Source organism: Uloborus diversus, chromosome 5 (assembly GCF_026930045.1).
Source record: "Uloborus diversus isolate 005 chromosome 5, Udiv.v.3.1, whole genome shotgun sequence".
Classification (NCBI taxonomy): domain Eukaryota; kingdom Metazoa; phylum Arthropoda; class Arachnida; order Araneae; family Uloboridae; genus Uloborus; species Uloborus diversus.
In genome coordinates this window covers 63254478-63270897 of record NC_072735.1, presented here as the reverse complement: position 1 = coordinate 63270897, position 16420 = coordinate 63254478, and the positions used below count along the sequence as shown (strand labels likewise).

Here is a 16420-nt window from a genome sequence, read left to right as displayed (position 1 = left end):
GTGTTTAATATTAGAATGGTTATTTGAACAAAAAAAAAAAAAACTATGTAAGTCAAAAAATGAAATGTTTAATGCACTAGTACTTTACAATTTTTCATTATTTCAAAATCAAACGGTATTAAACATTAGAATAGAAAAACTTATACGAATGATATCAAAACATATCTTTTCCTGAAAAATAACATAGTCGTACAATACCTGGCTTCCCAGAAAATTGTTTCGTCGTCCCAGTGGGGATTCACATGTTTGAGTCCATCACAAATTCTGTTGTGTTGCCTCATCCAGATTGTGTGAAGTGAGGTCAGAGCTGGATGTTGATTTACTCTAGCATCACCTACGGCAAATAAAATACATGGATTACTTTTTCTAGTTAAAATGATCAAGTAATTTGAGTCAAAGTAGTTTATCAAAGCAGAAACAAAAAATAATTCACAATGAGAAGATGGAGACAATTACTTCAATGCCATAGCAGGCATTGTGTCACAATAAACCGCCAATACTAAAATTTTACTCACATATTATTTCTCGTGGGGGGGGGGAAACCGTCGGCAAACAGTTGAACAGTTGAAGCTCGGATTCCTTCCCCTCTAAAGTAATGTTAATTTTATGCTAGTATTATATATTTATGCTATTGTATAATAGTTACCTTATGGATCTCAGCCGCGTATCATGTACCAACACCGCTCTTATATTAAGAAGAAAAGAAAGTACTGTATTTGGATATGAGCCCAACTTATAAAATATAATTGAAAAATTAGATATTTATGGGTGTAACGCTTAAGTAACCAACATTAAAGTAACAGGGGTAAAACATAATTTACCGAATTTAAAGAAAAAATAGCCCAATAAAAATTGTGACAATTTTTTTTAAAACTGATTAGAGTATGTAATATACGCTATGTAGAATCTTATATAATGTCAAGTGTTGATGCAATGTTAATAACGTTATGTAACAAAAGTTATGTGACAGTGTTAAGTAAATGCCGTTAAAATAGACATTTTTAAAATTCGTCATTCATGGCACGACCACCCACAAACGCCAAATCCTTCTGCTCCAGATGTCACCAGCCACCCTTAATTGCAGCTAAAATCGTCTCGTTCTTATACCAACGGAAAATAAAATCCTCTTCTACAGCATTCCTTAGCGCAGCTATGGATTTCTACGTCTTCTAGTGCAATATATGGACAGGCCATAATAATTTTCTTCAGATTGTTGCATTTGTCAAAAAGGATTCAAAAGAAAAATTGCTTATAAAATATTTTGTAGTTATTTTTTCAGTAAAATGGTTTTATTCGTTCATTATGTTTAAGTTAAAAATACAGCATCCACTCCTATTTTAATAACGCTTTACGATGTTGCTTTTGAAGGTTAACATAGTTGAAACATTTTTGACACTACACCAAAACATTTCAATTGCTTTACTTACAAGAAAACGGTACGGACTTGTTTTTCCAGAAAAAAAAATAATAATAAACATGGTTGCTATATACGTCAAGTGCGTACAGTATCCGGGTAAGACTAGTTTTTCAAAACTTTCCGGTTTTCAAGCTATACGCTAATGAAATAGAGCATCTAATAGCGTATTTCGATGGCGTAAGTTTCGGTGAATCGATAGGATGTGGAAAATTTTCATGCATCTTTTAAATATTAGAGCGAAATTGGGACTTGTACTCGTACCTCATTCATGGGCACCGAATTAAATATGGCAATTTAAAAATAATACACTAATTAAGAAAATGATTACTGACAACTAGAAAGTATTTTGTTTTACTTTTTAAATATTAGAACGAAATTGGAACTAGTAATCGTACCTCATTCATGGGCATCGAATTTAATATGGGAATCTAAAAATAATACGATAATTAAAAGAATGACGACAACTAGAAAGAACTTTAAGTGTAGCATAGTTAATTAATCGGCCCCTAATATACAAACTCCGCTGCGGAGCTGTATTTCGTTTATTCGCTAAGGTCCGGGACTCATGCTATTGAAATATAACATTATATATTTGCTATATTTCAATCTTGTAAATCTCAAAAACAGGAAAGTTGCAAAAATTTGACAACAACTATCGAATTCAGCGTACTTGATTTAAATAAGAACCATGTTTCGTTTTTTTTTTCTTTCTTCTCTTTTCTTTTCTTTTTCCGAAAATACTAATCCATACCGCTCTATCGTTGTAGGTGCGGTGTCAAACACAGCGAGCATGATTTATCTATTAAAACGAATAACTTGATGTTTGAAAATGAATAAGCTTATCATTTACTGCTGTATTTTATTTTATTTTTAATTTTAATTTTATTTTTATTTATTTTTTTTTAATTTTAATTTTAATTTTAATTTATTTTTTATTTATTTATTTATTTATTTATTTTTCAAGTTTTGAGGAAACATTTTGAAAGGCTCATGCACTCTTTTAAAAGTTTGCATTTTATTCTATTTGCCGTGAAAATAAGAAAAAAAAAGAAAAATAAATACATACGGGACTCGGCTAAATGCTTTGACAACGATCAATGCCACATTAATAGTTTTATGCGTCACTTATAGATGGCAGCAGTAGAGCTCACAATTTTATCTTCCGACACCGGTTGCTTGATTATGTCCATAAGCGTGCGGCTACGGGGTTTTTATGGGTTGTTATTTCAGTTCTCGATGTGGTTTTTCCACTTATCATTCCCTTTAGCATTTAACCAAGAAAAAACACTGAGGTTAATACGGAAGAAGTTTAACACGGAAGAAGAATAAAAAAAGCGTTTTATCTTCATTTTTCTCGTACTTCAGAGAACGAAAATGACTTCTTTTATAATCGATTCTTAAAATGTTTTCTTTGAAAGCATTTGAAACCCCCACTTTTGGGGTTAATATTATCCCCTGAATTCTAGTTTCAGTAGTGCTCAAAATTTTACTGCGCTCCGCACGCCAGTGACTAAATTAACGCTTTAAAACATTTTCAAGCCCGTTTTTAACAATTAAATTTTCAATTACATTTATTGATCCCATTGTTCTGAATTGAAGTTTCTTTCATTATTCATTTCACATTTTTTTACAAAGGTTATAACACTAATTTCTGGTAAACGTTAATTTCTGGTAAACGTAATCAAAGACTCGCACGCTGCGAAAGATTTTTGTGGTCAATTACTTTGCCGTTAGATGGCAGCAGTGAAAAAAACCTCAGTCTCAAGAAAATCAAAACGAACTTGAGCGAAATTACATATATTCAGTTCATGTTTTTAAATACGTTTCAATCGCAACTTTTTTGTATTATTTTGTCTTGTAGGAAGAACTATATTTAATCTGTGCAATTTTTTTGACATCAAAAAATATCATGTTTATTAATTTAAAAACATCATTTTTTTTAAAAACTAGACCCAATAAAGCAGTGAAAGTAAACGAAAATTTTAGTAAATTTTAAACTGCGAAGTTATAACAATCAAAATTCACAATTGAAAAATTTGAAGAAAAAAACACTGATGAGATTAAGCATCATATAAATTCTGCATAGTATAATTTAATACGGGAAAAGGATGAAGAATTGAAATGGAATAAAAACTATTATAGTTCATATTTTCAGCCAGAAATGACGCTTTTCTCGTTGCACCATGAATTCAACCACCGATTCAAAGTATTTCAATACCAATGCGACGAATTTCAAGTTAAATCAATTGATCAATACCTCAACTGTATCGGTTTATTGTAAAAACGCCTTTCAATGCAAACAGCTTTAGAAGCTTGCAGGAGTCATTTTCCAACAGGACAATGCTCGGTCATACACAGCAAGGGTGTTATTGGGCTTTCTCCCCACATTATCAGTTTCTTTAGCCTGCCCAATGGCCTGCACAAATCAAGCATATCTGGGATCATTCGAGACGGTCAATCGGACGTCCTATGAGTCTGATAAAAGTAGTAACGCGTTTTACAGTAACTGTGGTTCGAGATGACGTAGGACACCGTACGACACTGATATACTTCAATGCTCGACAACATCGCCTCGTACAGTCAAGATAGAGATGGCTCAACGGGGTACTTAAACCTCGATTCATTTGGGGTTTTTTTTCCAGTAATAAATAGTCATTTTGCTTTCAGTTTGTAATCATTTTCTAATATTAATCCTGTTGTCAAGTGTGTAAAATTTCGTTTCGTTCTGATAACTCGTACGTGGTGGGTCGATTTTTCGTAATATTGTGTATTATTGTTAATGTTATTTTGAAATGGATTTTTCACGAACAGTAGGTATATGATGCAACCCATTTTTACGATTTCTGTTGCCTTAATTTATTTTTTGACAACCCAAAACAAACATTCGTATGAGTTTTGAGGGACCAGTCCGCGTGCTCTTTGCTCAAAAATGATCATCCGTTTCAATTAAAAATTTGAAGCAAAAATACTTTCAAATACAATCGGGGCATCAGTAGCGCACACAGGAATTTTCAAATGGGGGCGAAGGTCCCGGATCGAAAGTCCACCTTTCTCACAGTATATCCCAACACGCAGCCAAACATATTCTTTTGATTTAATTGATTGTCGGATACAAAAAACATAAAAAAAATATCGAAATATTAATTAGCATCAATTAATAAAATTAATTTATTAATAGCAAATACTAATTTAAAATACAAGAAAGCATAAAAATGAATGTATTTTTTTTTCTCAAAATTAAAATAAAAACAACGAAGCAAAATCATCATTATAGAACAATTTATGTTCGCATGCAGTGAAATTTTGCAGGGATGGAAAGAGAGAGAATATAATTTATTTTTTCATTTGTTAAATATGAAGTTATAATTACCTTCGCTTGGAAATTTTTTTACGTACTATATAAGGCATATAGTCAATCAAAAAACTCATGGGCGATTTGAGGGGTTCGAACCCCCTGAACCCACCCCTTGTGTGCACCACTGTCGGGGCTAGACAAAGAGTCAAGATTTATCTTTTAATTAAGTATATAATTTCATTACATCCAGATAGTGAAACTTAAATTGCCACTATATTCAGCACACGAGTAATAACTAGTTTATGTTAGTTTATTTAGATAGCATATGCTATGTTCGAAACGCCAACTTTTTGATGTTTAAAAATAAGAAGAATCTACATCCAGTGGCGTAGCTAAGGGGGGGGGGCGGAGGGGGCGATTCACCCCGGGTGGCACTTTTCTAGGGGCAGCAAGTTGGCCCTTTTAATGTGGAAAAATTAAATGTATTTTCCAAATAAGGAAATTATGGTTTTAATCTATTACTGCAGGCAAGAAAATATCTTCTTAAAGCACTCGAAAGGACAAAATAACTTTTCTGGGACATAATGGACAATTGAAGTATTTCAGTAATTTTCAATTATTCCAGGAAAGTGACACCACAAACAAAGAAAAGTGCGGCTCAAGTCCTTTCAAACCAAACTTTCCCAGAAAAATATGCGTGTTTCAACACTCAAATTTACACTCAAATTTATGATCGAAAGCTCGATAATAATAAGAAATTCTCTACCTGATTTGAGCCGGTCTTTTCTTCGTTTGCGGTGTCATTTTATTGGAATAATTGAAAACTAAAGGAATACTTCAATATTCCATTCTGACCCAGAAATGTTATTTTGTCTATTTGAATGTATTATGAAAAGTGCACGGTATTTTTTTTTTTTTTTTTTAATCTGTTATTTAGGCTTCAGATGTTAACTTCAGGAAGACGAAAGCAATGAACTTTTCCAATGTTTGTTATAAGAAAAAGCTAACACAGGATTTTAAGTTTAGAGTTTCTTGAAGTACTGCTCGTGAAGCAAAAATTTCCTTTTTTTTTTTCTTTATGAAAATGGTGATAAGAGTAAGAAAAAGAGGAGGAGGTAAAAATGTTGCACGAAACAATTTATTGCTTATCACACTTTATATGCTTCAGAGTTTGCTTTGATTTCCCACTCTTTACAAGATTTCTCTTCTTCAATCGAAATATAAGGGATTACCATTTTTTCGTTTTTGAGAGTAGATAATCTATCCGACAATTTTAGATCACATCTTAATCTGTTCCTTATAGAAGGTGAGCGAATTTCATTTTTCAACATTTGGGTTGGACTCTCAACTTATCCAAACATAGTCTAAAATGCGTTTTAAAGTATTCAGTTTCAAATAATTCCGGTTGGGAACCTCTCTCAACCCCACTTTAATATCTTATCCCTTTTCCTGATATCACCAAAGGTAGTTTAGAAATACGTTTTTAGACCTCAATGTTGGAAAATTTCTGGGCAGAACCCCTAACCCTACTGTTTCCTTTAACGTAAAAAACGCAGCAAAAAAGTATATATTTAGACTTTAATTCTGAAAACTTTCCGGGAGAAAACTCTCACCCTCTCTTCTAAAGTCTCAACATCGAGCATAAAATTGCGTTTTTAAAGCTTCGATACTTCAATATCAATTTGTGAAAACAGCACTTAACCCTGGTCCTTGATCTCCTAAAGAGAATCAAATATAGCCTAATACGTTTTTCGGACTTTAATTTTGGAATTTCTCCGAGACAGATACCTTAGTCGCTCTCCCCTTCTTCCCTAACGTCTCCAAAGATTAAAACTGCGCTTTTAAAACTTCAATTTTGAAAACTTTCCGAGGGAAGAACTCTTCACCCCTTTTCCTTGCGTCCCCAAAGATAGCCCAAAATTTTCTTAGAAATTTGCGTGAGTAGGAGAGCTGTCTAACCCTTCCTTCTGACAGATAGTCTAAAATGAACTTCAGCTTTAAGAATGATTTTTAGAGAGAAACCTCTTTCTGTCCCCTCTTCTTCCTAACATTATACAACAAAGCCCAAAGTCGGATGTCAATTACGGATATTTTACAGGAGAGAACCGCTTGGTTTCACAACATTTTTTGAACCATTAAGGAACCTCTCAACGTCACCAAAGACAGCCTAGATTTGCGTTTTTGAGACTTCGGTGCCGAAAAATTTCCAAAGAAAGAAGCCAAACTTTCCCTTTCTAACCAAACCACCAAAGATGCCTTTAAAATTGATTTCAATTTAAAAAATATTTCAGTAAGAAACCTCAGCATCCCTCTCTCCCATAACGCCTACAACTGCTTTCGAATACGCAAGCAATTGCGTTACCAAAGATAGCCTGAATTGCATATTTCATGCTTAACCATTTTCGCATTGAGTATCCGACCATTCCCGATTTCTTTGACCTCTTCTAAGTAGCCTTAGCTGCATTGTAAAATTTCGTAAAATTTCCTTTCGTTGCCCACCGATCCCCTAACGTCAACAAAGAGACTAATTTTAAAAAAATCGTGAGCAAATCCAACACGCCCTTTTTAATAACTTTACTAAAATTGCAGTTTTTGACTTAAATTTAGCAATTTTCTCCAAGTGTGGGCCCTATTCTCTTCTCCCTATTTTTCTTTTTAAACTACATAGAGAATAATAAGGTCTTATTTTTTCTTCAATTAAATTTCTAGTTTTAATTTGAACACGTTTGACAGTTTTGTGTATGAGCTATTTCTCAACGAAAGGGCAGCAAATATAGGAACCGCCCCCGGGCGGCAAACACTGTAGCTACGCCACTGTCTACATCTACGTTAGACACAAAAATGATATTCTGTTTGTGTAGAATTTTAGTCACAAAACAGTGCCACGCACTGTTTGTTTGTAAAAGATAAAAGTTATTCTTTTATACTTTTTAGAATGAACCGAGAAAGTGGTTCCAGCGCAAAATTTGTTTTCCAAAAAGATGATAACAATGTTTTCATTCATTATTTACCTGCACGGAAGCAAAACAGATTTCTCTGTGGAACGCTGCATTCATCTTTCTTTGCATCAGCAGTCTGAGGTAGCAAATCACCAGTGTGAGGAACTTTCGTAACTATCAATTTACCTAAAGACATAATTTAAAAAAATATATACAACACATTTAACTAAACAGAAATATTTAACTAATTTTGTTTAAAAAAGAGATACACAGCAAATTCGTTTCTTATATAAACAATCAATATCATGCTCTTGTCTAAAAGATGAGTAGCAGTTCAGCTAGTCAGCCATGCAGCGCAATATTTTCTTCATCCAGTGCTTCAATAATTTTTAACCATTAGTTTAAATGTAAAAAATAAAAATTAAAAACGCTGCAAGTTTAATTGCCATTTTTTGTCCCAAACTGAAAACTAAAACCGATAACCGTCATATCACCATATTCCATTGATGAATGCTTAGTAAGTTAATTAAAGCTTTAATTAAAGAAAACGATATCTGCTGGCGATTTTGTGATATAATTATACATGGCAAATTCCATTTACAAAAAAAGAATGAAAGAAAAAAAACAGTAAATTTTCATTAATATGCCGAAATTGCGTGTTTATCTGAGGGTGATCCACATTTCAATATTCTAGAATACATAATTTTAAAATTTACTGCATTGGTTTTCCTAAAAAGTGCATGGTAAGTTTTGTATAAATGCATAAGTTTTCTAAATAAATTTTCAATTAACAAACAAAATTTTTTTTTTGATGAAGCTCATTTTTCAAAACTATTCCACTTAAAGGTATCACATTTAAAAAAGTTTGCAATTGAAAATTTGCTGTTTTGAAACTATTCAAATAAGAGTATTGTATCATGAAAGGATTAAGAATGTTTATTACAAATCAAAAAGGTTAGACTTAATGGGCATTTCTTCTCCAACTTCGAGAAGGTTGAAGTAAAACGAGATCATTAAGCAAATAGAAAAAAGCGAGACGCAGGTAGTTTTATGAACAGATACCTTCAGTTTTTTTAAACGTAAAATTTAAGCAGGAACATAAAATATAGAAACTATAAGATATAGAAGCGACACATTTAAAATTTACGCGCATTTTCATTCGTTTTACTAGCCAGTTCAGAAATCACTCACTGGGCGGAGATTCATCTGCTTATAAAAGTCTTTACCTGTTCATAAATCATCATGCAAAGTAATATGCTGAAACCCCCCGGCTCCAGGGGAGTCGACTACCCCCGCGCCTCTCCCCTCGCCTCTTCACTGCGCCCTTGGTATTCATGTTCTTAGTAAATGAATGAAAAAAAAAATATGAGAAAAAAAGTAAAGAAGATAGAATGAAGTGAAGTGACCCAATTATACAGCGATCGGTTAAGATTTAGTTTCCGCAACAAAGTTCTATACTACTAACCAACATTTTGACTAAAGCCTATGATTTGGAGGCTTCAAGTATGAAATAAAAAAAAATATATTATATATACGTATAAAGTAATAAAAATAAAGCAAATAAATAAGCAACATTTAATGTAGGTTATCAAGCAAAATACAAGCACAGAAATTTGTAATACTATTTTCAGTTACAAAAAGAAAAGAAAATACAAACACGAAATGTGTTCAGCATAGCAAATGTATGCCACCTCAACTATCTAAACAAGCTCGTAAAGTTGCAATAAATAAAAAGAAAGTTTCAGAAAAAAACCTATTTATCAAACGACTTTCGCTACGGCAAAGGACTTTGAGATGACACAAAACGCACACACACGCATCTAAACAGCACAGAAATACGATTTAAAACTTGTTTGAAAACTCCCCAGGCACGTTTTTTTTTTTTTTTTTTTTTGAAACCAAATAAAACGAGGGATTAGTTGCGAACAGTTCTGGGAATGACTTAGAACTCTGCGCAAAGAACGTATTGGAATAATTTGCGATTTAAGAGGACTTTTTGGCAGGCCCGTCATTTAAGGTGGTTAGAAGGGGTCAGTTTCTCTCCCCCCTCTGATTTTGAGATATTTTTTTTACAAAAGGTGGCGTGGTTTCAACGTTATCCGGTAAAATTTGCATTGAGTGCACAACTTTTAACCCCTTCTGAAAAAAATCGGAACGAGGCGTTTTTTGGGACTGTGTTTTTCCTCTACAGTAAACTTCCGATTATACGCGAGTCAATCAAAAATCGGGAACATACAATTTTACAGTTAAAACAGTAAAAAGCAAATACCATTGGCTGCTTTTTGTCTAAAAACTAAATTTAAACTCAATTGTTTTTGTTTCGTTTATTTATTTATATTTTGTGCTTTCTTCATCGTACATACTTGTTCTTTATTAATGTTAAGTTTTGTTGTGCAAAAATACAAATCATTTTTGCTACTGTATATATTTTCACTGTTTGAAGCAAATATTATGCATCAATACAGCTAAGTTTTTGAGGAAGGACAATTTTTACCTTATTTGCGCCTCATTTTAACATTTTTGAGGTTTATCCGCGATTTTTATTATCTGTGGCACTTGTGCCACTTAACTCCGCTGATAATCGGAGATTTATTGTATTTGAGTTTTGGAGCTTATGTTGTTCATGTTATAAGAAGTTTTGGGATGTACTTTTACGATAGTACGGGCTTTGAAGGTTTTATTCCTTAAAAAATGAAGACGCTTAGGGGGTCCTTGACCAAGTGGAGCTTTTAACAAAATACTCGTTTACTTTATCTAAAATATGTGTTACCGTGAATGACTGACATTGGAGAATGTCGGCTTACGCCGATGTCAGTCTTTCGACGGTAACTTGGGTATGTGAATATTGATACTCACCGGCTAATGTCGACATTTACCAGATTTTAAACTTTTAGCGTTGGATTTATGTAAAAAAAATCGTAATTCCCATCAAAATATCATGTTCATAATCTACCAAAGAAAACGAAATTACGCAAAATTTAGTTGTTTTCTAGGGTACAACGTGGAAGTTGTAGTTGGAAAAACCGAATGCACAATGATGTCTTTCAATAACATTCTTTGTGACTAATGTATCCCCGCTGGTGAGGAAAATAAATTGCTTAAGCAAAAAACTCTTTTTTTTTCCTATAATCTTTACATTAACCAACTGCATCTTAGGCTGATTAAAAACGTGGGATCTTTCTCTAGGTTTTCCCTAGAATTCCCACATTTATGGCCTCCACACTTATTATATTGATTGTCCGATCATGCTGATGGCCCTCTTCCAGTTTATTCTAGCTTATAAATATAGTATAGTAGTACTAGAGAAAAAGTGTCATCTCAACTTTTTTCAGCCCTGGCCCATTCTCTACTTGGGCCCAAGTGTCGTTGTAACCCCCCAGTCTGTCCCATGGGGGGTATTGCACTCACATTTATTTTGCTTTCAAAGTTATTGTAAGGTTGGTAAAGACTGTTTCTATTTCCTTCACGCTCATAACTACCCCAATTACCCTACATATATTCCAACATTTAAAACTGTAGTGTAAACCATTACAAAGAATGACGCTTAATAATTCAAAGAGAAGTAACGCTTCGTCGATGACTGAAGTCCTATACTGTCATAACAATGTTTAAAAGGAACATTAGGAAGAGTAAAAGTTATGCTACAAAAATTATTTCGATAGTTTACGAAATATGTGATGTACCTAAACCCATATATATTTCAAAGTAAAGTATGGCAAATATTTATAATGTCTCTAAAACTTAAAAAAAAAAAAAAAGTTTTGTGTTCTCATATGATAACTGCAATAAAAATTACTTTACAGAACCCGTAAAAATAGGGGGGGGGGGGAGTCTCTTAGAGATTCATTTTTAGCTTTGCAGAGTTTCTCGATAAAAATCTCGCGATTGGTTTACTATTATTTCTAAGCGAATTTTACGAACTGCGGCGACTATAGCTAAGCTGACGCTGAATTTAACCTTTCAAGCGCCGTAATTGGTGACTATCACCTATATATGATGCCACGTTTCAATACTTTCATTCCTGTACCACCCATATGACGACGTCCCAATACTTTAATAACAATACAACCGTTAAAAAACAAATATTTTCCTTTATCGTTCCAAAAGAAATATAAGTTCAAAAGTACAATTAAATGAATAATTTATGTACATTTTTAACATATGCCATTGAGATAAGTCTCAAACTACCAAAGTTTTTGCAAAAATATTTCTTAACTTTAAATTTTCTCGGAATAAATATCTCGCTAGATCTTTGAACTTCAGTCAGTATTATTCCTTTATGCATGCTTACATTAATTCACCGTCAAGTAATTAAAGGATAAATACAATGACATTATTTAACTTTCAAAACACATTGTACACATGCAACATACATTAACATTCAGTAACTCTTTTATTACTTAGAAACTTTGCGAAGTAAATAAATATTAAATATCAAAAAGCGAAGCATTGTGTATATAAAACAATGGGTGTGTGCTCTAATTTCATTTTAGGAAACTTTCTTTACGATTGGTAAATGCTGAACCGAATCCTGTTAAAGCAGTGAGAATGGGTTTATTCACCTTTGTTTTGTCTGACGTAACAAATTTAATGTGATACAATCTTTACATAATTTACGTTCATTCAATGCCACACGACATTTTTTTTTTGTTCGTTTGACTTCAATTGTGAAACAAAAATAACGCAATGTTCGTCGCGGATTATTGTGAATTAAGAAACTTTCGCTTTGATTTTCCAGGATTTTTTTCATATATCATTCAATATTTCAAATTATTATTGTCGTTATTGTTGTTACTATTATTATTATTATTATTTTTATAATTATTATTATTATAAATTATTATTATTATTATTATAACTTTTTATTATTATTATTATTATTATAACTTTGTATTATTATTATTATTTTTATAAACTTTTATTGTTATTATTATAACTTTGTATTATTATTATTATTATTATTATTATTATTATAAATTTTTATTATTATTATTAATTATTAGTATGGTATGGCTAATATTAGTAGTACTATAATGTACAAATAGGGTTTTGATCATTATCTGTAGCTCAGGGTGAATTTTCTGTTCATGAAATAATAAAACCAAATGAAATAGCGCTTTAAATGCAATTTTGGTCATATATGACTATACACAGCGTATTCCATTTGACCTGATAAACCCCTTGTTTCGCAACGGTTAGTCCTAGATATGTATTTCCAATTGCAAAAATGCCCCCCTCCCTCCTTCATGAACGAACCTACGGTTTTGGGTACGCACAATTTCTGAAACTGCTTGGATGTCAATAAAAAGCACCAAATCAGATAGGAATAAGACACCTATTAAGGCATAAACGTTACAAATTGTTTTCCTAAGTAATGAAAAGAAATAGTTATTTAACATTTATTTTCGGAAAAAATTAATGATCTGAAAATACTACTGAAATCGTTTACATTTTACGGGGGTGGGGCATAACCCCCATTATCCTCCCCTTGTATCCGCCACTACCTGTAAGCTCTGCACTCGCTCTAACAAAAATATCAACATTCTCTTAGACACCTCTGCTTCTTGCTACGTCTTTTAATATATTTGAGTAATTCCATAACACTTACCATCTCGAAAGGACCTCAGTGATTCAGTCTCGTTTTCTTGGTTTCCGTAGACTGTTGAAGCATCTACGAAAGAAGTCAGCTGATCCATCTGCTGACGCGGACCTGAAACAATAAATACCAAAAGATTAGCCATTTCATTAGTATAAGTTCGTTAGAAGCGCTTTTATTATATGATTATGAAATTTATCACTGAAAAATAGCTACATAGGGGAATTCTGGTACAGTACAGTCTGGTGCTGTAGAACATTTTTTAGTTAGATTTTTCCATTTTTTATAAGCATTACCGTACCAAAATAAAACTTCATGTTATACTGTTAATATTTCGTGTATAATAATGATTTTAAACCTTTGCTGACTAAAGCTTGACTATAGGAGTCTACCTACAGGATAGACCAACAATGGGATTGTTTCCATCAGTCAAAAGTAATCACTGAAGTTGATAGAATGAGCAAAACAATAAATAATATTAATAATAATAATATGGAGCTAGGAAAACCTTTTCTTTTCAAAACGTTTAATTTTTAATTAATTTTTCTAAAATGTCTGTTTTTCAAATAAAGCATGGTCTTTCTGACGTCACAAGTGATGAACTTTTTCGCGTAGTCCACTAGCGCACTGAATGCTGACGCTTGCTGTCTGCCGTGTTTCCAGCTTATAATAATTAAGAAGCGAATTAAATATTGCGCTCTAAGCTTGCTATTCCCCATATCGTTGACAGTCCATGTGAGTAAAGATGTGAATTAAATATTGCGCTCTGCGATAATGGGATCAGTGAATGGTATTTCATTACTTGTAATGTAATGTGCAGAAGCTTAAAAGATGAAATTGAATCTGCGCGCTTATTGAAGTTTTTTTAAAAAAATTATAACTTTGTGAAATTATTTAAAAAATGGTCAGATCCTATGTTTCTAAGCATGCTATTTCAGAAAAAAAGTACTTTCAAAATTTCGACAACGACGCCATTGGCACAATAGAGATAGAATGATTTTTTGCGTGTGTTTGATTTATTTATTGCGTTAATTTTCTTTCATAACTTAGAGTTAGTACATCCTAAATGTGTAAGTACGCAGCTCGAGCGAAATATTTAGATGTTAAACTTCCGCTTTTCCTCTAATTATTTTCACCATTAATTTGTAGACGTAATAAACCATTAAAAATATATCACGATTATTTTAAAACGCACTAGAAATAGATATGCTCGAAGTTGAAAAAAAACCAAAGAAAAATTGAAAACCATTGCTGTACATATACTTCTGTACAATTAGATACAACTTTCTACATAAGTTAACATCTATGAATTTTTTCTTACTTTCAGTATAATAATAATAAAAAAAAAAAAAAACCAAGGGCTATAAAACAACTGGGATTTTTCCATGCTCAGATATTCTCAATATTTATGTCGTTTTCCTATCTTTAGCAGCGTACAAAAAAAAAAAAAAAAAAAAAAAAAAAAAAAAAAAAGAGTTTCACATACATACTTACAAGTTAAAAATATTGCAAGCTTGTGCAATTTTCAAATGTATTTTTAAGAAAAAGCTCTCTCCACACAAAGAAAAAAATTCAAATGACCAATGTGTTAAATTATTTTTAAAACAAGTTATGGTTCAAACAAGTACCAAACAACAAGCCTTTAAGGCATCTGATACTGCAGTTCCAGCTTGCTAGCGATCACCGAGCTGGAACAGCCACAGTCGAGCTGGAGGAAGAAGTACTGTAATTAAATCTGAGATTACCTTCACACTGATAACTAAAATTGATTTGTCTCACTACAGCTGAAGAAAACTCAGAAATCATACAGATATTACGTGATGGTCCTGCACGAACTTAGTTTACGAGTGAACCGAAACGAATAAGATACTTTCTTAAAAACTCGTTTGCAAAGTGAGAGCTACGACACAACACATACGACAAAGGAAACCCCCCCCCGAAAATATTGTACATAAAATAGATTAGAAATTAAAATACTCAAAAAAATTTACATAATTATTTTTCCTTATAGCCTGAACCCAAAATGCAAATGAGTGAAAGATAAAAGTTGAGAATGTTAAAAAAGAATTTTTTTGGCTTGGCTCTTCAAAAAATACCACAAAACATTTTGTACATATTTAGTTTGCATTGCAATATTTAATCATTTTGTGAATTAGGTTTTCAGTATATATTCGTACGCTGTTTAAAATTTTTAAAAAGTACAGAATCATTTTCGATTCAAGAAAAATGAAATAGCACAGTTTATGTTTACAATGAAACTGTATACAGTCTTCAAGGCACAAAAAGGATTCTTTCTGGGACCGTAAAAATGAATAGCATGGAAGTGGTGATTTAAGTGAAGTAGTAATTTTGCTTCAATGTTTGCTTCTTCACTAGATGAAGATTGGGTTTCTTACCAAGTCGGAAACCCATACTTTCGATTGTCAAGGTAATTTCGTTCTTATTTAGCTTTTCTTTATTTTACAGTTGGCGTAAAACTAAGCATCTTAAATTCCACAAATTTTTAAGTTCATATAACTTTTGTAAATTTATGCACAACATTATGTAGATATTAAAATCGTCACAACTTTGTTACGTAATGCATATAGCTTCCTTTGAAGAAGTTTTTCCTGTAGAACCTGTTCGAACTTTTATAATAATAAGAACAACAATATTGATGATAATAATATTGATGAAATCAGTAATAACAATAATAGTAAGAATAATAATAATAATTTTTAATGTAACGAGCATGATAAAAACAATAATGGATAACAATAATAACAGTAATAAACATAATAATAATAAAAACAGTTATAATGATTATTATCATAGTTATCAAATATTATAGCTTTTTATGTTTAGGGGCAGCAACTGAACTTAGATACGAAGTTCAACATTTTTGGAAAAATACTTTCTTCAATATCTTCAAAAATATTCAATATTAGTTCTTAAATAAGACTATCAAATTTTATCATTACAGAGATAGAGGAAAAATGACTAAAGAACAGTACATACCTAAAGTGCACAGTGGACAAGGTGCTGAACGGACAAAGTTCAAGCAATCTTCGTTATATTTCGAGTAAAAGGGATCGTCTTGAGGCAAAAGTACTGGAAAGCACTGTGGATGTGTATTGTTCGAATGTGGGCAACACTGTATCATCTGCGCTCCACCTGTTTTAAGGTAGCATGAA

General features: G+C 32.2%; 1 protein-coding gene across 1 annotated transcript in view; it reads right to left on the bottom strand.

The window, feature by feature from the left end:
- The window catches only part of LOC129222947 (peroxidase-like), a 47640-nt gene that overhangs the window by 19118 nt on the left and 12102 nt on the right, over positions 1 to 16420 (bottom strand). Inside the window, exons 6-9 of the mRNA XM_054857509.1 lie at positions 16245 to 16400; positions 13260 to 13361; positions 7724 to 7837; positions 199 to 334 (exon numbers count right to left, since the gene is read on the bottom strand). Of these exons, the coding sequence (XP_054713484.1) occupies positions 199 to 334; positions 7724 to 7837; positions 13260 to 13361; positions 16245 to 16400 (508 nt within the window). The remainder of the gene's footprint in view (positions 1 to 198; positions 335 to 7723; positions 7838 to 13259; positions 13362 to 16244; positions 16401 to 16420) is intronic.